Source organism: Podarcis erhardii, assembly GCF_964252035.2.
Source record: "Podarcis erhardii genome assembly, chromosome: 8".
Classification (NCBI taxonomy): Eukaryota; Metazoa; Chordata; class Lepidosauria; order Squamata; family Lacertidae; genus Podarcis; species Podarcis erhardii.
The window spans coordinates 58,884,449-58,906,196 of NC_138499.1; the positions used below are offsets into that span (position 1 = coordinate 58,884,449).

Genomic DNA, 21,748 nt, shown 5'->3' on the forward strand with positions numbered 1-21,748 from the left:
TCTCAGTCTATTGTGAGCCAGTGTGGTGTAGTGGTTAAGAGCAGTGGACTTGTAATCTGGTGAACCGGTTTCGTGTCTCCGCTCCTCCACATGCAGCTGCTGGGTGACCTTGGGCTAGTCACATTTCTCTGAAGTTTCTCAGCCCCACTCACCTCACAGAGTGTTTGTTGTGGGGGAGGAAGGGAAAGGAGAATGTTAGCCGCTTTGAGACTCCTTAGGGTAGTGATAAAGTGGGATATCAAATCCAAACTCTTCTTATTGTACCTCACAAGGTTGTTGTTCAGATAGAACAGGGTGGGAGGGAGGCAATGCACACCCCCTTGGATATATATAAAACAGAATAATAATATACGGAATAGAGCACTAGAAGAAACTGACAAGTTATCTGAAAAATAGCAGCAGTTGTCACAGACCTCCCCATGTCTTCTCCTTACTGGTAAGAGATGAAAACAGAAAAAAGCGTCTTGCTTTTCAAAGAGAGAAAATCTGTTATAAATTGGATTAAGGAGCATTAGTCACTCCTGGATGCTTCTCAAACAGTGCCTGACTTCTGAAGACTTTGCCATTCACAAAACTCATGTATATAAATGCCGAGCCTTATTGGGCAAGAAGGGGGAAGGTTGTTTCTTACAGCACACACTGTTAAAAAGGATGCAAAAGCTCTCCCCGCCGCCTTCACGGTGCTCAGAAATGGCTGTAATTTTAACTACCGTTGTTAGTACAAGATACGAGACTATTAAGGGTGCAACACAATGCAAATTCAGCACTAACCATGTTCATAGTTTCCCTCTGAGGCAGCATTTAAAAGCCTAACCCCTCTCCCGCCTCCTAGGTGGAATATTCCAAGCAAAACTTCCCGTCGCAACTCTGAAGTCAAAATATCTCTGACCAAGGATATTTACATTACGAAGAAAGCACTCAAGATCTTACAAGGGGCTGAGGAAAAGAAGACAGGAGGAGGAAGAGGAGGGATGGAAAGCACGCTGCTGCAAATGTGTCCTCTTCTCTCCAGACTCGGCTCATCGAGCTCCTTGGTGGCTTTGCTGTCACAAGTCAGCGCCATCCATTTACATGACACCCGTATGGTTGCCAGAGGAGGCAGGAGGAAAGAGGGCTGTAATTGAAGCCACCAAAAATAACCCATTGGCAAAAAGGCACTAGTTATTTCCTGCAGGCCCCCTTCAGCAATTCCCATGGCCATAATTCAAGGAACAGTTTTGCCAACACACCAAAAGCAAGGGTTGCTTTCTCCCTCGCAGTGAGTGGGTGGGAAGATTGCAGGCCGGCACAGAAATCTGAGAGAAAACAAAAAAATCACAGCAATGGGCCTGCTTAGCCCACGCCACCAGCAACAAAAGGACAATGCAACAAGTTGCTCCATCCCTGTCCCAGCCCTTCCAAACATCCCGTTCCCTCCATGAGATAATTCAGCTAGAGTGGCTAGCCTGAGTCAGCAGGCTAATAGCAACAACAGCCTGCCAATTATGAAATGCTGGCTTAAGCCTTGCAATAACTATCCTTTTGTGGAGAGTGTGAGACTTAGAGACTGATAAGATATTCCAGATAAAACATTTTTCTTAAGCACTGCCAAAGTGAACCGTGGAGGGGGAAGGATGTCTCCACGCAATTTTCGGTGTGCCTGGGGTGAGGAACTGTCCCCCTGCAGATGTTGCAAATCCCATCATCCAAAACCATTGGCCATGTTGGTTGGAGAAGATTTGAGCTTGGATTCCAAGGACATCTGCAGGATCACGGGCTCCCTAGCCAACAAAAGTGCAAACACACTGCACACCATGTTGCACACCATGTTGCCTAACAACTGAAGCAAACACACATGGCTGCAAAGTTTCATCTACCCTGGAAATTAAGAGAGTCAAATGCACCAGAACCAGGAAATCCAAGAAGTTTCTTCTGGGTTTGCATCCCATGTTGACGGAGGATTGGAAACACTATGGATCAGTATTTAGCAACTTGGATCCACTACAGTAAGCACACAACTTATGCACATTTAACTTTTTTGCATTCAGCATTATGTACGTGGCAAAAAATTTAAAAGGGACAGGGCTCTGGAAAAAAACCAACTTGGGGCAAACCCACCTGCTATTGAGCCCAATGTGTTTTGACTATATGCGATTTTGGCTTTAGGTGCAATTCCGGAACGTAATCCGTGTGTACATTGTGGGCTTATCGTACCCAATAGAGCTAAACTTGAGCCCTTTGATTTGTTCAATGGTTCATTTTCCCTCTATTTGAAACAAAGCAAAGTAGTGGTTCTTAAAATAATGTATTTTCTTCTATGGCAAAGAAAATATACAAGTCAAGGGAAGGGATGGATCCTATTTCCACCATCACATGACGCTCACCTGGCATTGCAAAAGCTTCCAGTTAACTAAAGCACTAGAAATCTAAATAGATTCTAAGCATTCCAGAGTGGTAGACCCTCTTATGAAAGTCCTCAATATGGTGTCTGTGGCCTCTTCCATCTGCTTACTGAAGCCTGCTTTGAGAAAAGCAGCAGCTCCCATCCCACATGCCTAAGTTACATTGTGAACCAGCTGCTAACTTGCCAAAATCACCTGAGCTGGGAGAAACAATATTTTAAAAAAGCCAGCTAGATATTACAATGGCATGGTCAATTATTAGAAAACAGAATATGCTAGATTCCTATTGGGTGGGGGCAGGAAGTTTGAAGCACAACATGAATAAAAGGTAGGCCTGAGCCCAAATCTCTCAGGAAATACTTTTCTGACTAAATTGAGAATCCCCCATCCCCCGCAAAACAACAAGAATTTTGTGGAGATTTTCAATCCTTTCCTAAAGAATATTTGGTGAAATGTCCACCCCTCTTTCACCACCCATGCATTTTGGTTACATCTGTGAATCACATTCTAATATTATTTTATTATCATCATTGAAGGAAGCAGTGGGCTTGGCCCCTACTTCTTCCTCTTTGATAGCCTACTGCTCCCTTCCCTTCATCCGTTCGAACTCATAGGAATCTTATAGTTTTGTTTAATGCGGAATCAGCCAAACTTTCTCAGAAGAGAGCTTTCTGAGGAAAAACAATTGGAAAATTTAATATCTTTCTCCTCATCCCATAAGAATATTTGGCAAAACATTTCGCAACCCACAAAACAGCATTGAAGGTTTTTGAGAGGCAAAAGGTTATTGGCTCAGCTCTAGGTAGGGGATGTCAAACCCTTCCCCCTCCAGCCTTTCCTTTAGTAGCGATTATTTTTAAATCTAAGTTCAAGGAGAGAAAAGCAATGTTGGTGGGGTGAGGTGTGGGGAGAAGATGGGGCTTCAGAAGCAAGTGCAGCCTGGGAGAGTTCACCACCATATTCTGCATTCTGAAAACTCCCCACCCTCCATTTTATAGGAATTCTGTAAAATTCTTAACATGTGTCTGCAATCTCATATTTCTCTAACACACAACTGTTGTTGTTTCATTCCACTAAGTTACTGAACTGAAGAATCTGCAAAGCAAGTTTTGAGAAAAGCTTTACAGATCAGCATGAAAGGAGGAGGGGGGAATATAGGCATACACAGAGAGAAATGTTTTCAACGCTGGGGTTTTAAACAAGTGTGTGGTGGCTTTTTTGTATTTCTCCAGTCAATAACGTCCTGTATTTTAAGCATGGAAAATGAAATTCCTGAATAATAAATCTTGGTCATTCAGAGGCAGAAAAATAATTCATAACTGCCATTTGAAAGTGCAGCTGAAGCCAAGCAAGGCTGTTGCATTCCATTTATACTTGTGCATTAGCTTTGATAGAAGTTTGTGTCCTTAGAATCTCAGAGAGCCAATATACAGAAAAAACCACCACCAAGACTCTTGGTTGTAAAGGAGTGAGACCCTAGACAGCCCTTTAAAGAAAGTGTTTTTTGCAAACAACCCTGTGGCAATATTGGTCCTTCAGAGGTACCGCTATTGGGGTGGGGTGGGGAGTTTCTGAATTGTTTTGAAAATTTAAAATGTGAAAATCCTTAGTGGCAAGTGATGCAGTACATTACCACAAGGTGAAATAGTGATTGTTGTACCTTTGAAGGTGTACGACTTGCTCACAGATGTGAAAGCCAAGGAAAAACCAACAGAAAAAAAATATTTTTTAAAAGTAGTCCTCCACATTTCCCCCCTTTTTTTCTTGGCATCTATAGACTTTCCGGCATCTTTCTAGCAGTACTTGGTTATGCCAGAAACTCCTGTTACCAGGGAAGAGACCATGCTGCTCACCACAGCAGCATGAGAAGAAGGAGGCATATCCTGGGCTTCTCCCACATAGCCTCAGACTTCAAACATTACTGAGCAGCACAGGAAGGGGCTCGCATGCTGGAAGGCAATGTCAGAAGAGACAGTTGGGGATGGGGGTGGTGGACTGCATCCTACTCCATATGCAGCTATTGAAAGAGGCAAGGCCTGGTCTAGATGAAAGCAGTGGCAAAACCTCAACCAGGAACCCTACATGCACTCCAGTCATTAAGCATTTGCTAGCATCATGATGAAAAGACTATCTCCACATGTTGTCTGCACCATTTATTCCAAGGATAGCGTTAGCGGGTGGTTAATTCAAAAGTATTTACTACATTTCCTGTGTTAAGTTTCTAATTTTAGCAGGGAGGGGTTTTTTGTTTTTGTTTTAAAGAAAACACCAAAGGCACTGCATGACTACTTCTGCAGATAATTCCCGCAGCAGCAGCACATAACACAAAAAACTTTTCCTAACCTTGTGCTTTGCCAGATGTTTGGGGTTGTGCTGGCTCAAGCTGGTAGTCCAAGGGTGTGGTATGAACTAGGGGGGAGACTGATTAAACGTGTTCCCATATCTCACAGGAGCAGCTACGAGGAAGCAACCTCAATGAATTAAATATAAGTAATTATAGCTTCAATCTTTTGTTCATGAGGCTGGCTGGCTGAATTATTCCCATTGCTACTTTGCAAACTACAGAGGCACATGATATTTCAACATATGCAATGATTTTTTCCTTCAAAACTGGTGGCTGGGGGATGATGGCAGTGGCATTGCGTGGCTTGCCAGTGCCCGGGGCCGTGCAGGGCTTGGTGGGGGGGAGGGAGGGAAATGGATGGAATATGCATGCACATTAAACTGCCTAATGGCATCTGTGTCCTGTGTCACCCAGGAGTTCATGGCCACAAAGATCAGAAAAGAAGTTCCAAAGTCTGGAGGTGTCACTTCCTGGTTTGCATGAAGAAGCTGTTTCCAATGGAGCCCAGTGAAAGCTGTATTGAGGCAGCACTCAGTGTTGAGATTTTGCACCCCAGCAATTCTGCGCCTGGGGCAACCACTCCTGCGCTCCCCCCAGCTATGCCACTGTAAGACACTGATAACCTTCAAAGAAATACACTCCCCTAAGCAGAAGCTTCCTGGGCTCAATGAGGTTGTCAATTAAGAGTGGCTCAATTGGGACGCAGGTGGCGCTATGGTCTAAACCACAGAGCATAGGGCTTGCCGATCAGAAGGTCGGCAGTTTGACTCCCTGCAATGGGGTGAGCTCCCGTTGCTCAGTCCCAGCTCCTGCCAACCTAGCAGTTCGAAAGCACACCAAAAAGTGCAAGTAGATAAATAGGTACCACTCCAGCGGGAAGGTAAACGGCGTTTTCGTGTGCTGCTTTGGTTCGCCAGAAGTGGCTTAGTCATGCTGACCACATGACCCGGAAGCTGTACTCCGGCTCCCTTGGCCAGTAAAGCGAGATTAACGCCGCAACCCTAGAGTTGTTTGCGACTGGACTTAACTGTCAGGGGTCCTTTACCTTTACCAATTGTTTAAACTATTGCCTTCATTAAGATGACAGCCCAAAGTATATATGCTAAAAGAGAAAAAGAGCAACAACATGTACGATATTCTGTGTTGCCAGATCATAAAAGGGACAATTGTCTGGATTTACAATTTCTCTTTTTATCACCGTTAACTGTGCTGCCCATAAAAGGCATCCATCTTGGTCAGTTCAGCTCTGGCAAATCTCATGATGCTGAATAATCTTGTTGGCCATGAATACCACATAATTCGGATTCAAACATGCAGAACAAAGAGCACACAGGGCAGCCCAGAAGTGGCTGCGATGTTTGTAATTATCTGCTTGTAAGGTTGCTGTAGAACTAGGCTGGTCACCACTTCCTTTTTTATAACTAATACACAAGATTAAGCAGATAAAGCTTTCCCAAAAACTATACCACCATGCCAGAAAGAGTTTTCACCTGCACAATGTCTGGGTCAGGGGTTGTTAAAGCAGGGCTTCCTGAACTTGGGTCTCCAGCTGTTTTTGGACTACAACTCCCACCATCCCTAGGTAGCAGGACCAGTAATCAGGGATGATGGGAATTGTAGTTCAAAAACAGCCAGAGAGAGACCCAAAATTGGAAAACCCTGTGTTAGACATTGGAGAGAACAGTACACAAAGGGGGGGCTTGGTAACCCTTCCATGTGATATGACAGTTCCCTACAGACAGCTTCCTTTCAATTGCTTTTTTACACAGCACACAGCTGGAGGGGGTGGGTGTAACCTCACAAACAAGTGATCTTGCCTCCCTGCACTGGGAAGGTGTTTTATTAACAGCTGCCAAGTCTAGATCCAAGCTTGCTTTGTAATTAGCATACCAAGGTGACCAGAAAAATTATACATTATAGAAATCTCAGGTTTCATAACACAGAGAAGCCAGGATCAAAGAAGAGGAACAAGGTCTCATACATATTCAAGGGGACATCTCACTTTCTTCTCTTGACCTATGCAACATAAGGAAGACCTTTGTGGAAGACCTCTGCAATACCATCCTATTTGTGTTTGTTTGGGGTTTTTTTTGAGATGGGAAGGTGTCAAGCAACTGCTATTAAGAAAAGTGTACCTGAAGCCTCTACTGGGCATGTGCTTTTGGGATCTCAGCTAGAAGGAATAAGCAGCAAGATCTGTGCATTCAATTATTTTATCAATCTTTCTTTTAGTTTAACATGGATCAGGAAGTAAAGACATGTGCCTTCAGAAGAAGAAAAGTTTCCCACATTGCTATCCCAATTATGAGGTCATAAATTTCTCATGCAGCAGACACCTCTCTCTATAGGAAAAGTTTTTGATCCAACTGATATTAAATTACAGAGTTACAAGAGCAAAACATCCCAAACAGTCTTGTCTAGAGAACAAGGATATTAGCTGATGGCCTAGTCCTTAAAACCACTTCTCCGAAAAGCAATTGGGAAATATCTATTTCAGCTGAGGAAAATTAAGTCAACAGAATTAGCGCTTGCCTTTTATTGACTGTTTGGTGTTCAATTATGCAAGCATTCCCTTAAAATTGGTCATCCAGATTTCTCCTCCAGGCTACTGTGAAAAACAAAGCACCTGTAAACTATTATCAATGCTTGAAATAGACAACTAGGAGAAGCTAATGAAACCGACAGTAAACTGGTGTGCTGGTTGCCAGAACACATTACTGAATCACCCTCTCTCTGTATGTGTGTGCATGTATATGAGTGTGTGTCTATATCTATATTTAAATACCCACACCCAGGTTGCCTGACCAATACAGTACTTCTGGATTCTCCCAGCACACTGTGGATATCCACTTTGTATGGCATGTCAATAATGCAGCCCCCAAACTACCAAGGGCTTTACTTCTTCCAGATTCAAAACTGGCTCCCACTGGACATCTAAGGACACTTTCAGACTGATCTGAACAACAGGAACAGGAAACATTCTTTCAACACTGCCAATCCCAGCAGCGCAAACATGTCGGATTCCTCACCCAACGCTCTCCTCTGATGAGCTGACAAGTGTGAGAACAGCCAGAGAGTACACACCCAGCTTGTATCGTACAGTGAGCATGGAAAGGCCTGGGGAAAACATTTTCATAGAAATACTTCCTTTGCTCAGTTTGGTACTGCAGTCCTCTCTTTTTTAAAAAAGGTACCAGCAGAAGATGCTGCCAGAAAACATCCCTCATCCATAACACCACAGGTTGAACACAAGAAGTATCAGTTTGCACTTAAAACATTGCTCTTTGTTTGCGGGTAATCATTAGTTACCATTAGTAGCCTGTAGCCATCTGCTGTGGCTTTGCCTAAAGAGCAAAGTTATCTTGGCCTGGCCGGTACCCGGGACAGGATCCACCTAGGAACTATTCCAAGCTGTGACAGGTCAAGAAATCCATAAATGGAATAAGAAAGGGGATGTGAAAAACAGCTTGCAGCATCCAATGTAGTATAAAACTTACTTTAAGCAGCTTATGCAGAGATTCTAGTATTTGCATCAATTTAGGACTGTTTAAGCGCTCATTGTGCTGAAAGACTGTCAATTGTGTTTGGGATAAACTAGATAAACACGAGTTTGACCAAACTGTGGGAGGCAGTGGAAGACAGGAGGGCCTAGAGTGCTCTGGTCCATGGGATCACGAAGAGTCGGACACGACTAAACAACAACAACAAGCTGGCAACAAAGGCTGGATGGAGGAGAGAAGGAAAGTGGAAGGAAAGGAGAAGCATCTGAAACAAGTGGAGCGGTTTTTGTACATTGGCCTTGGAAGGTAGATGATGGGTGCTGCGCATTTCAGCGATCAAACTTCTTAGCTTGCACTTGTCTGCCTACCAGCCAGTGATCTGACAGAGCCTCCCTATCGTCACTGAAAAATCTCCTTGTGATAATCTAGAAAAAGAGGACTGACCTGCATCACAGCCTGCCTAGGTGGAAGCAAATCAGAAGCCAAGGTGTACAGAGACCCAGGTTTTTTCTACCCTTAGCAGAGGCCAAAGGAGGATGGCTCACTTATTCCCTGTATTATTTGCACGCCTCCTGCTCTTATTCCCAAGGCTCATGGCTGATTTTTACATTTCATTCTTTACTATCACAGTGAGGCAAAACATCATTCCCATTTTGCAGGGGGGAAGAGAGGGGACAAAGACTTAAGAGTATAGGATGGGTCCAAGGCCACCCAAACTAGCTCAAGAGGGATCTAAACCCAGGCCCAAGTGCCACATTATATTTGCTTCTCCACCTGTGGGAGAAAAACAAAACAAAACTAAAAATGCTTCCCTTTTGATTAGCAGCACTGATGGCTCAGCATGCTTAGCAGAAAGAAGCCTAGAGCAGAACAGCTGTGCCCTTGATGTTTAAGAGAGAGGGATACTAGTCCAAGATGGCAATCTAGCCACAACCTGTTCAACCAGAGTGCCAAAAACGACGACGACAAGGTGGTGATGTGCATTGCAGAGAAACACCCACTTGCTGTGCGGTCCTGGAGTCCTCTAGCCCCAGACACAAAGAGCAAACTGCCTATTGTGGGCCTGTGCAAAGTACCTGCCCTTCAACACACACACACACACACACACACACACACACACACCCCCCAAACGCCAAAGTTTAATAGGTTCTGTATTTGAAGCTGTAATGTTGGGACACTGCAGCTGTAATATTATAATGGCTTGTAAGGGAATAGGAAAGTGGAACAGAGGAAGATACATTTTATTTTCCCCCAACTAAGCAGATTTAATATTGGCAATGGATTATTTTTAAGTATAACATTCCGCCTCCTCCAAAACATGATTATCAAACTCAGGAGTGTTTATACTCTGGGCTCTACAACAATGAAGTTACTTTCTCCAACCACTCCCTTTCTGCATTTTTTTTAAAAAAATGGGGTCATTGGTCATCTGGTTCTAAACTTGCCAGTCCCCTATTTAAGATGTAACAACCCCTTTTATTTTATTTTGTTTTATTATTTTATTTTATTTTATTTTATTTTGTTTTGTTTTATTTTATTTTATTTTGTTTTATTTTATTTTATTTACAAAGGAGAATTGATACACACACACACACACACACACAGGTAAATTTGAATTTGTGCTGGCATAGGAAAATTAGATACAATTCCTTCTGATTCAAGGTTTGCTTGTAAATTCAAAGCTACTGGCCCATTTGCCAACACGGACACATACCTGTATTAGTCATTTGTGACTAAGGTACAGAATCAAGGAAAATGGTACCCAATCCAGCACCCCATGTATCATCATATAATAAAACTGCAATGGTTTTGGACCAATACAAACTTTTGCACACTCCAGTTGCAAAAAGTCTGACTACCCTACATCAAAACCAATCTGTATGAGTAAAGATTGACATCATCATCATCATCATCATCATCATCATCATCATCATCATCATTTTACTTGTATGCTGCCTTTCCACAGTTAAAACAATGCTCACGGTGGCTTACAATATGAAAAGATTTAAAGGTAAAGGAAAAGGGACCCCTGACCATTAGGTTCAGTCGTGGCCGACTCTGGGGTTGCGGTGCTCATCTCGCTTTACTGGCTGAGGAAGCTGGTGTACAGTTTCCGGGTCATGTGGCCAGCATGACTAAGCCGCTTCTGGCGAACCAGAGCAGTGCACGGAAACGCTGTTTACCTTCCCGCCGGAGCGGTACCTATTTATCTACTTGCACTTTGACGTGCTTTCGAACCGCTAGGTTGGCAAGAACAGGGACCGAGCAACGGGAGCACACCCCGTCACGGGGATTCGAACTGCCGACCTTCTGATTGGCAAGTCCTAGGCTCTGTGGTTTAACCCACAGCGCCACCCGCGTCCCGTATGAAAAGATTTATATAATTACAAATATAGCAAATTAGTCGTAAAAATAAACAAAACACATTAAAAACTACATAACCAAACTGAACAATTTCCACATAAAGATACAAAAAGTTAACATCAGTAACAACAGCAAAAACTTCCAATGAAACTTCTCCCCAAACACCCCAGTCCTTGCTGGGCAGCAGCAGCAGCAGCAGCAGTCCTTATGAGGCCTGTCAGGCCCCACGCTACACAATGCCAGTCTTGCAACATCTGAGCATTTGTGAGAAGCTCCCCAGAGTGATTTGTCTTGTTTGTTATTCCTGCTATTTCTCTTCTATTCTGTTTTAAGAGTTTATTCTCCATTGTGCTGCTTCATTTTTCTTACTACATTAGTTATTTCAAGGCTGCCTGCCTTTGGCTCTGTTTCAAAGTCACTCGCTTCTTAAGCAAGCTTTGGAACACAGCAGCTTAAATATGGTTCGGCAATCCTGTTTCAAATGGCTAACATGCTTTAAGCTGCAATCCTATATGGCTGGTGTGGCGATCACACAAGGTCCCCAGGCGTTTCACCGTCTATTGATCCCTGTGCCACCACTTTATTTCTCGCTGCCACCACCCAGGCCCTACCTGGTAAAATACTGAGTCCAGTCAGGGTTAAATCAGAACATAAACTTCTATTTATTTATTGCAGTTCAACAAGCGTGTGCTTTCATAAACGATCTCAGTCCATTACAATCATGGGGTGCCTATCCAGACCTATAACTTCCGCTACCTGCTCTCACTCACTAAACCACCTCTCAGATATTTACTTGTCTTCCTAGCTCCTAACTGTTCCTGACTCAGCTTATTTTGCTACACTAACTCAACCTACCCACAGACTCTATCCCAATTCACTCCCACTCCAACCAACCACCCAACTCCCAACGAACTCCCCCTCTTTGCCCCTCCCAGAGCTGGTTTTATAGTCCCTCTGACTCCACCCCCCTGGGTTCTGATTGGGTAACCTGTTTAACTATTTCACCCTCAGCACTCTCATGTTAACGTCACTGCTGGCAGTATGGCCTATTGAACTTGGTGCCCTTTATTTCTCAGTATATATATATATATATATATATATATATATATATATGACTGTCCTGTTACTTAATAAATTTTAAGAACAGATATATTAGGCAATCAAACCATGCTTAGTAGGGACTGCTAATGCAGAAGAGGGCAAAACAGAGCTTCCATATATGATTCTTTCCTCTGGTAGAAAAGAGACACCTGTTAAAAATAAAAGTCCTAGAATACATTTTGCTCCCAAATATTATGGCTGCAGGGAGAAGTTGGAGTACTGGCAGGCTTGAATTCCCACCCCCATCTCTCATGAGCTGATGCACAGTGAAAGAAGCAAAACAAATCTCGTTGGCTGGGCATCCAACCTTCTTTGATCTTCAGCCATTATTTCAGATTTCTTAAGGGCCAACTTACATTTTCTACATATAAAGGAAGGAATTTCCAAACTGTAATACACAAGCAGCATCTCTAACAACAGCTTGCTGTTTGTCATATTAATGAAAGGAATATGCAAATTATTTTGAGTGCATGCTATTAAAATATGCTGATGCACTGCAGTCTTTTGTGCCTCGTTGCGATATATTTCTGCTATTTCCCTAACAACAACTTACCCACCCCACTCAAATATCCAGGTCGAGGAGCCAATACAAACAGGATTCTACTCTCCAGAGGGGTTTTCAAAATCTAGAAATCAGTAAGAAAAAATGAGGAATTTATGTTTTCAGCAGATGGGTGATCATTTAATCTTACCTTGCTTTTGTATAAAAATCCTAAGCAGCGGGTTCGCACTTGTAACAGCCTTGAAGAAGTTGTCGTCATTATTAATAGGAAGAAGATCTCCATGTATATCGGCATAACCAATCATCACCTCCATGTTGGATATGTGGTGGATGTGAAGAATCAGTTTGTAGAAGTCTTCAAATTTCCCTGGTTTGAAACGATCCAGGGAAAACCTTCGAAATTCTGCACCAAACTGGAATCAAGAGGAAAAGAGCAGATGAATGGGTGTCAGGGTTTTTAAGGTGACAGAAGCTTTCTAATTTCACATCTGCTGTTCTTATTCTTAAGTAGCTTATGTGCTCTTCAAACTGCAACCTTATAATTGAACAGGATATTAAGATGATGGAAGAGGCCAGTGGTTTTTAAAATTTAATTCAAACACTGTACTAGACCGTGCTTTGCACTAGCTGTAGCTTAGAATGCAAACCATGGTTTGAACTTCTAAAGCATTATTCTTTCTGCACTTCTAATGTCATTGGGACAGCAAATTTATCAAGGCAGACAGATGGCTGTAACTATGGTTTGTCAATTCAAAACATCACACCAAACCAGTTAGAACAAATTTGCTTATTCTCTCCTTCCTTCTGTCAAAAGTAGACAACCCTGTCAGTGTTCCTTTGCCTACAGTTGCTTTGAACATGTCAACCAAAATGCAATGCTTCTGTTTTCTCCTGCTACTTACTATACCTCATGATTTCAGCAAATTGCTCTTGAAAGGTTTCCCAGAAGTTCATTTTAAATTGATTCTTTTTCACTTCCCTAATTTGACCAACAATTGGGAAATCCAGAGGCCCACTCTGAAAGATCAGTTCCTGCCAGGTTTTTGAGGGACATAAGAACTCTGGTTCTCCATTTACTGATGAAAACAGAATCCCCAATGACATAGATTTCTGATGTTGAAGAGGCCTTGGACTCCCAAGACTGTTGATGACCATAAAGTACTCTGCAAGCCTACAAAGCCCACAGCATATTTTCCTCTGTGAAGATTGCCTGTGCAGGAGAGTTCCTTGCAATGGAACTTGCTCACATAACCAATGCCTGGAAAAAAGCCTCAGGAGCTTTAAAGCAACATGCAGGGCGCCTTGAAATCCCTGAGCAGTGCTTTGAAGTCCTGACATTGGGACTTCAAAGCACCCAGTTATCTTATATCATTGTGACACTAGATAATTGATGGGTGGGCAAGCTTCACTCACCTGTCAGGTTTGGACTGTTGGGCCAGGGCCTGAAAAATATCTGGTTCATAGACCCAAAAGGCTCCCCACCTTTTGTCATTATCCTTCCAAATATGTTGGAAATCAGTTCCACTGAAGTCACTAGGTCACATTTGAGACAGTTTCCCTGAATGATAGTCATGCAAACAATGCAGATGTGGAACACACTAGGTTAATTTAATGAGGGGGAAATTGGGTGGAATTAAATTGTTCTTAACAAACACTAATTTCAATTCAGGCATTTTAATATTCATGTAGCCCTAAGAGACTTGGAAGAAAGTCTACAAAGGTAATTTCCATGTTCATTGCCTTGGCTATATTTGAAACTGTTAACTGGGATGCTGATAAGCACCCTCAGCTCATTGCAAAAGGAAGCTTCTACATGGAAATTAGCAAGCTGTTACTCAAGTGAACAAGTAATTAATGGAGTCAGAGCTGGAGAAGTACCGTATTTTTCCATGTATAAGACTAGGTTTTTTTCCTTAAAAATAATGTCAAAAATTAGGGGGCGTCTTATACACGGATAGTGCCAAGGGTGGACTGGTGATTGGTTGTTGCCACAAAAATAGAGGGCGTCTTATACATGGGGCGTCTTATAGATGGAAAAATACAGTATATTAGTCTTTAGCTGTCAAGCACTCTGATTTTAAGTTACAAACCACTAAGAAACAAGTCAGTAAAAGGGAAAAGATTTGATGAAATATTGTCAATCCGAACACTGCAGATAAATCTTCCCACAGCCATGCATGCAGAAGGGTTGTGTATGGTGCAAACAGCAGTGTCAAAGGGGGTGGGGGAGGGAATCCAGCAACGCCTATTTTGTTGTTACTTTCTTGTAAACTGCCTTGTGTATGGTAATATAGAAAGGAGGTTTACAAATTAAAAGTGAAATGAAATTAGTTTAGAGGCAGAACCCTAGTGAACGGACTTGTGCATTCATTCATTCATTCATTCATTCATTTAATATACTGTCCTATGGCCAGAGGTCTCAGGGCGGTTCACAGAACAAAATCAAAATATAAAACCACAAAATATATAATCAAAATAAAAACAACCCAATAATCCCTTTGGAACGATACTCCTTTGTAGCATTTATACAATACAGTATATTAAGTACAGTAATTAAAGAGTTTGTCCTTTGACTTTTGCATCTCTTGTCGTTAGAAGCAACTAATCTCACATAAAATCACCATCAGACAACACGTGCCCAAACGTGAGAAATGAAAGCTTTTATTTATTTATTTTTTAAATACAACTCTTCCTATCTGAAGAGTTTTAGGGAAATGTTTATGTTTTTTTAAAAGAGTTCTGTGAAGCCTGGAAAGCTTGCTTACCATCACAAATGAAACTTGGTTAAATAAATAAATAAAGCAATACTAGTCTCATTCTTTTGGGCAGACACAATTGTAACCCTTCATAAGAACCTAGAAATTAAGAAGTCAGGTCAACCGATGGAGTAAATATTTAGAGGTTTGCATCCAAACACACATGTGGAGGCAGAGCCATAGCTATGTGACCTTGTGCCCCATGCAGAACTGTCCAGATTGCACCCCCCCCCCCAGCCACGGACAAATTAGCTCTTCTTTCTGCCTCTCCTCCAACCCGCCCCCCCTTCCACCCATTCAATCCACCCTCTATTTAAAACCATTTCCTATGAGGCATTAATCAATATTTACATTTACGGACATATTTTTAGCCGATTTTGTGCCCCTCCCCATTGCCTGCGCCCCTGGCAGAGAGCCCACTTCACCCCCCCCAGCTATGGCCCTGTGTGGAGGTCACCAAGCCCCCCTCCCACTTTACAAAGTCTGACGCAGAGATTTAGCAGAACCATAGCAGAAATGACCAATTTTGCTTGAAGGGTTTTCATAAAGGCTGCAAGCTAAAAATAAAAAGCATGCGAGAACACAGTGGCCTGTTAAGTTAACCACCCCTCTTCAGGCTACATACTTTTATTTTAAAAAAGGTTATTTCCATTCCCCTCTTCCCTAATTAAAGGCTGGTGAGCAGCAATGATATATTACTAAGCAGCACACTGGGTAGTAGAAGAAATAGGATACCTCATAGTTGGTATTGATCTCTAAAGGCCTTTTCCAGACTAGTCTCCTCAACTGCTTTGAACCTTCCTATCACTAGAGTGCTAAATGGCTTTTAGAAGGGTGTTCTTTTGCCTATCACCCAGGCTACACTAAGACAGCAGCCAGAACAATCCTTCATTATGGGAACCTAATCTACTTATTAGAGCAGTTTTTGAACAATGAAGTACAGTAATCTACTTTGGCCTACTTGCCTAACGCAAACATCTCGGCTGACATCGCAAAGCTAAAAGCAAGGGAAGGAAGGGCAATACGGGGTTGACGGTAATTTAGGCTGACAGTGCTGCGAGAACGGTGACTAACAAAATAGTATTACACATGCTTGCTCTTCAAACAATGACCCCTCGTTCTAAGAATCTCCCTCAATATTAGTCACCGTCTGGTCGATTTGCAGATACAAGCAGCAAAAGATAAGGAACCAACCTGTCCTAGCAAAACAGGGAATCTCATCTATTCCCATATTAAAATCAACGTCAAGGACGATACAAAGGGTAGAGCACGTACAAAGTCAAATTCTCTGTTTCATGTCATATGAATGCCAGTTGTCAAATGGTTTCGATGCTTTCGATACAACAATCTGCATGTGCAAATGATGCTAATTGTTTTAACTTTTAAAAAAAGGATTTACAGAGAAACTAAAACTTGGGCACAATACGTAATCTTAGAAAACTGATTAGAAGGTCAGAAAGAACCAGGTTGGGAAATGCTACAGCTCCAAAATTTAAGGAGGGTGTGTGTGTCATTTAAAATGCCTTCCAAAATTACAAGCTACTAAATCTGTTAAACATTGTTTCAAAAATCGTGTTCAAGCTTCTTTCTGAATAAGCTCAAATATTGGGCCGAATTCAGCATTAGAAATTAGCCAGGCAGAAGGCACAATTTGCGACTGGAGTGGCTCCAATTGCGACCACGCAGAGATCACATAATGCCAGGTTGGCGACTGAGGAAAGTAAAATGTCACTTAGAGAAGAATCTGAAATATTTCCCTTGAAGCTCGAATTTGTTTTATTCCTGATTATATTCTGTGATGTTTTAATGTGTTGTAAACCACTTTCAGATTTGTTCTTTAAAATATAAAGTGGTATAAAAATGAAATAAAGAACAACAAATTTCACTGGAAATTTGTACACACACACACACCCTGCCCATCTGCCTGGGTTTCCCCAGCCACTCTGGGAGGCTCCCACCAGAATATTAAAAACACGGTAAAACATCAAACATTAAAAGCTTCCCTAAACATTCCATTATGGTTGCCATTTGGTGATTAACTTATATATCTGAGTTTCTAACACTAGGGCTGAAGAAATATCGTCTCAAAAGAACAGGCAGGCTTTAGGCAAAGGGCTTCTTATTTAGTCATTTAATTGGCAAATATGCCAAGGAACCCAAGTAGCTTCATGGAGTTCATGACAGCCTTTGACAGAATGGACCAAAAATAGATTTATGGTTTAAACTGTGAAACACAAGCTCTTCATGGATCCAGCAATGGGTTTGCTAGAGATATCTAGTTGACCATTGTGAGAAATAGGAGGCTCTATTAAAAGAGCCGTCAATCTGCTTCAACGGGGCTCTTAGGTATCTGAAAGCACAGGGGGGATAGTCCAGCTTTCTAGAAAAAAAATTCCAGTTAGTGCGTGTGCAACACAGATATTTGATGGACCTATTCCTATTATATTAGTGGCACACTCAGAAATACAACATGCAGAACATTTTCTAGCAGCACACATGTTGTAATGAAGCACCCATATTTACTCTGGCCGATGATATACTTTTGTCATCATGAAGAGAAGGTGGTTTACGATGACTCCTCAGAAATTATGACATGGCCTGCCAAGAGGAACAGTGAAATGCCAATTATACTAAACTACCGAGTTATTTCTGGAGCTCATGCTATGCACCACAAATGGTTGTGCAATGGTCAGGAGCAAGGCAAGTTAGAAGCTACAATTTTCTTAGTAACTGGTTTTCAGAAAAAAGGTACTTTGAATACTCCTCTAACTGCGACAAAAGGCGAACATTTCCAAATCTTTTATAAGCAATTGTGGGTTTTTTATAATAATAAAAAAATAGATTTTGGAAAGGTGAAAATTGAATTTCATTTGTTCTGAAGATCCCTGCTGGAGTTGCCTTCAAGAACCTTGGCAGCATATATGAGTGCTGAAGTTGCGTATTTATGTCAATAAAGCCCATATTCTCACAGCTGTTTTCAATATTATTTCAAGTTATGTAAAGAAGTGCTGCATTTTATGAGAATAAAATGCACTCACTTGACATGGACCCACAAAACCCAAAGAGCTGGTGCCATTAGTAGTCACCAAAATTACTGTGGGAGAAGCCTGCCAGAAGTTAGTGGGACTGATTCACTACAGTCACTTGATTTTAACTATATAACACATATTGGGGGAAATTACTTCCATGCGTCAACATGAAGCATTCTGCATAAGGCCTTTTTAGCATTAGAAGACTGTAAAATGTGCCATCTCAGAACAGAGAAGTGTTGGTACATCTAGAAGGCACTGCAGTATAATTTTTTACAACGTTATGTATTGTACTGCAAGATTTATGCTGGAGCAAGGGAGACTCTTGTTTTGAATTTGTTAACAGATCTATCTAAACTTGCTGCCAAATCAAGTGAGAATGACTGAGTAGCAAGATTTGTAGAAACACAAACTGAGAATGAAGCAGGATGCTAGCTAAACTGATGAACATGGAGGAGAGATTTCCACAAACAAGGTGGAATGTCTGACAAAACCTCCTGACAACAGAGAGGTGAAATAATCTCATACTGCTCCAACAAATCAACTCATCATAGTTTCTACAGCAGTAGTAACCAACATTTCACGAAAGAGCCCTACAAGAAAAGCCCAATTTATCAGGCATGACCTACAGTACACAAATGCCACCTCATACATTTAACCTGTTATCATCATCATCAGCACAACACAAAATTGGGAAAATCAGAGATCCTTCTATCCAAGAGAACCGTCTTCCCCATGACACTAGTTCCAGTATCTTCACTTATTAACACTTCCTAGTTAGTTGCCATTATTAAAAGACTTGAGGCTTATAAGCAAGAGGACATGTTTAAAATATGCTCCTCATGCCAGAGGGGAACATAAAAATTCAGGCCAAAATTCCTCGCACAATGATTGTTTAGGCAATTCCACAACAATCCAGAAACCCAAGAAATTCAGAACTGACTGACTGAAATTTGGCACCATGTCTTCATTTATGAACAGCAGCAATATAAACAATGTGGTTTATTTTTTATGTCTGGATCCCATTCCTTATGGTTTGAATAATCAACTTATTGTTGCTGTTTTTAAAATGCAATGGTGTTTTAAAAAGGATTTCCATCAGTTACCAGTGAAATGACTGCATTGCAGGGGGTTGAACTTGTGGCCCCTTCCAAATCTACAATTCTATGATTTTGAGCTAGCCAAAGGTTTTGTATTTCTGGCAGCACATCATTGATGAAACACTGAGGGAGGAAAGATTGCTTAAAACTGTTGCTATCTATTTAATCCTGAGTCTGACACCACACAAACTTTAAAAGGCAATGGCTATCTTCCAAATGTTTTAAGTAGCTCAGGCTAAATACCTTTTTTGGGATTTGAATTCGAAAGCTATTGTAGTTGAGAATGCATTTTATTTCACTTTGTTTAAAAAAAAGTTTAAATTACTAGAAGTTCAAGAAAGTATACATACTTTCCAAAGTTGCCTACAGAGAAGAAATATAGGCTGGGTAATGGGAGACACTTACAAATGTATCATCCACATGGTAATAGTTCAAAAATTAGGATATAAATTAGCAGGCTCTACTAGCATATTCACGATAATACACTATCAAGCAAGACAAGACACAAGCTTTCTCAGTGTTCCTCCACTCTAGTGATTGTTGTTCATAGGACAGAACTGCCAAATGGCATAGGACAGAACTGCCAAATCAGTTGATTTCAGCATGTGTCAGAAATCCAAACTACTGCAGAGAGCCAACAATATTCACAGTTTAAACCAGAATAATCTAGACATTGTTGCACGGAAGACCTTCCAACCACAAGGAAGAGCTTCATATGTTGCATGAATTGGCACCATAGCGTAATCCAGGGGCAAAGCTGAGAGGGATGCTTGAGGAACTGGGTTTCTGCAAATTCCAGTTTGACCTGACCTAATCTGCTCCTCATGGGCTAATGTATAAATCAGAACTTAGTTACCCACAGAATTTCACACTTTGCAAAAATATTCCAATACCATTCTCTCAAAGAGATAGATACATAAAGATAAAAACTAAGATTAAAGGTAAAGGTAAAGGGACCCCTGACCATTAGGTCCAGTCGTGTCCAACTCTGGGGTTGCGGTTCTCATCTTGCTTTATTGGCCGAGGGAGCCGGTGTACAGCTTCCGGGTCATGTGGCCAGCATGACTAAGCCGCTTCTGGCAAACCAGAGCAGCGCACGGAAACACCGTTTACCTTCCCACTGGAGTGGTACCTATTTATCTACTTGCACTTTGACATACTTTCGAACTGCTAGGTGGGCACGAGCTGGGACCGAGCAACAGGAGCTCACCCCGTCGCGGGGATTCGAACCGTCGACCTTCTGATCAGCAAGCCCTAGGCTCTGTGGTCTAACCCACAGCGCCACCCTTAAAACTAAGATTATATGCAGATTAAATGAATGCAGGAACGGGACAGAAAAGACTTATGGCAGGGGTACCCAAACTTTTTTCAAAGAGGGTCAGATTTGATGAAGTGAACATGTGTGAGGGCCAACCGGATTAAATCAACCGGTCCCTGAAACGGACTTTGGACATGCCTGACTTATGGGACAACTAATGCTGAAGTGACGTAGACCAGAAATAGTCTGATTTGCTCATCCCTGCCACCAACACGGTAAGAGGCCCTGGTTATAAAGCGTAGTCCCTTTAAAAAGAAATAAAGAATAGAATAGAATAGAAGAGTAGAATGGTGTGGAACAAAAGAGGGGCTGGACAGGCACCTTCAGAATTCTACTTCCCTTCTATACCTTACAAAAACAAAATGAAAGCTTGTGGGTTGACAGGTCTTGCATGCTGGGAGTTGGCCTAATTTCAGACATTATCTCCTTCCCATTTCAGATCATCAGTCATAGCCCCAAATCAGCAAACAACTTGTCAAATGGAAAACACCACGCTAGCAAAACAGGCAGGGATGTGGCGACAGCCCGTTACACCTAAACGTGATTAGAGGCTATTCTGTCACACGGTAGTTATCCTCAGAAGACTAGCTTCTATCAGGTACACCCAGAAATTAATTATTCTAAAGGCATTCTTAAAGGACTTTGGTTTTTTTTTTTTTTTGCCGCAGGAGATTCCTCCAAATAGAAACCTACCTGGGTAAAAAAACACAAGGTAATTCTTATGAGACCCTCTGGTTCTGCCCATTTCAAACAATAATTCCAGCAGAGAGATACAATGACAAAGAGAGGTGTGAGGTGTCTGTGTGGGGAACTGTATTCATGCATTCTCAGTTTAAAATTCTACAGGCAATACTTAAATCTTGCCCATTTTCACAATTCCCTTCCTGCACCCACTAACGTCCAACTAATGCAACACGTTATCTAAAATACTAGCAAAAATCTAATGCCTCAAGAAGCATGACAGTTCAGCATATTAATTCAGGTGTGTATCCCATGTGCTTCTCACAGGAACCTCATTGATGCGCCTGTCCCAAAACTACAAGTGATAGGAGCTTGAAGCGTGGATCAACATTTGAAAAACAACTCACATTGAACAGGTTATGCCTACCAGACATATTGTTTCAACATCCTTGGAACCAAATTCCACGTTCCAAACAAGAGTTTAACTGAAGCCCAGCTCACAAGGTTGACACAGCTAAGTGTTTTCCTTAGGGCCAGGTGGTACATTACATGCAGTATAATGCACCAGCTGGAGACTGGTGGCTCTTTTTAAAGAGGAAACGCAGCTTTGGAGAGAATGGTGTGAAGTAGCAACAGAATGCTTAATGCTTTCCCTACTGCGGCAAAGTCCCG

At 41.8% G+C, this 21,748-nt stretch overlaps 1 protein-coding gene across 1 annotated transcript in view; it reads right to left on the reverse strand.

Annotated features, from left to right (window-relative positions):
* Nucleotides 1–21,748, reverse strand: part of PARD6G (par-6 family cell polarity regulator gamma) — a 70,762-nt gene that overhangs the window by 37,094 nt on the left and 11,920 nt on the right. Inside the window, exon 2 of the mRNA XM_081873445.1 lies at nt 12,383–12,605. Within this exon, the coding sequence (XP_081729571.1) occupies nt 12,383–12,605 (223 nt within the window). The remainder of the gene's footprint in view (nt 1–12,382; nt 12,606–21,748) is intronic.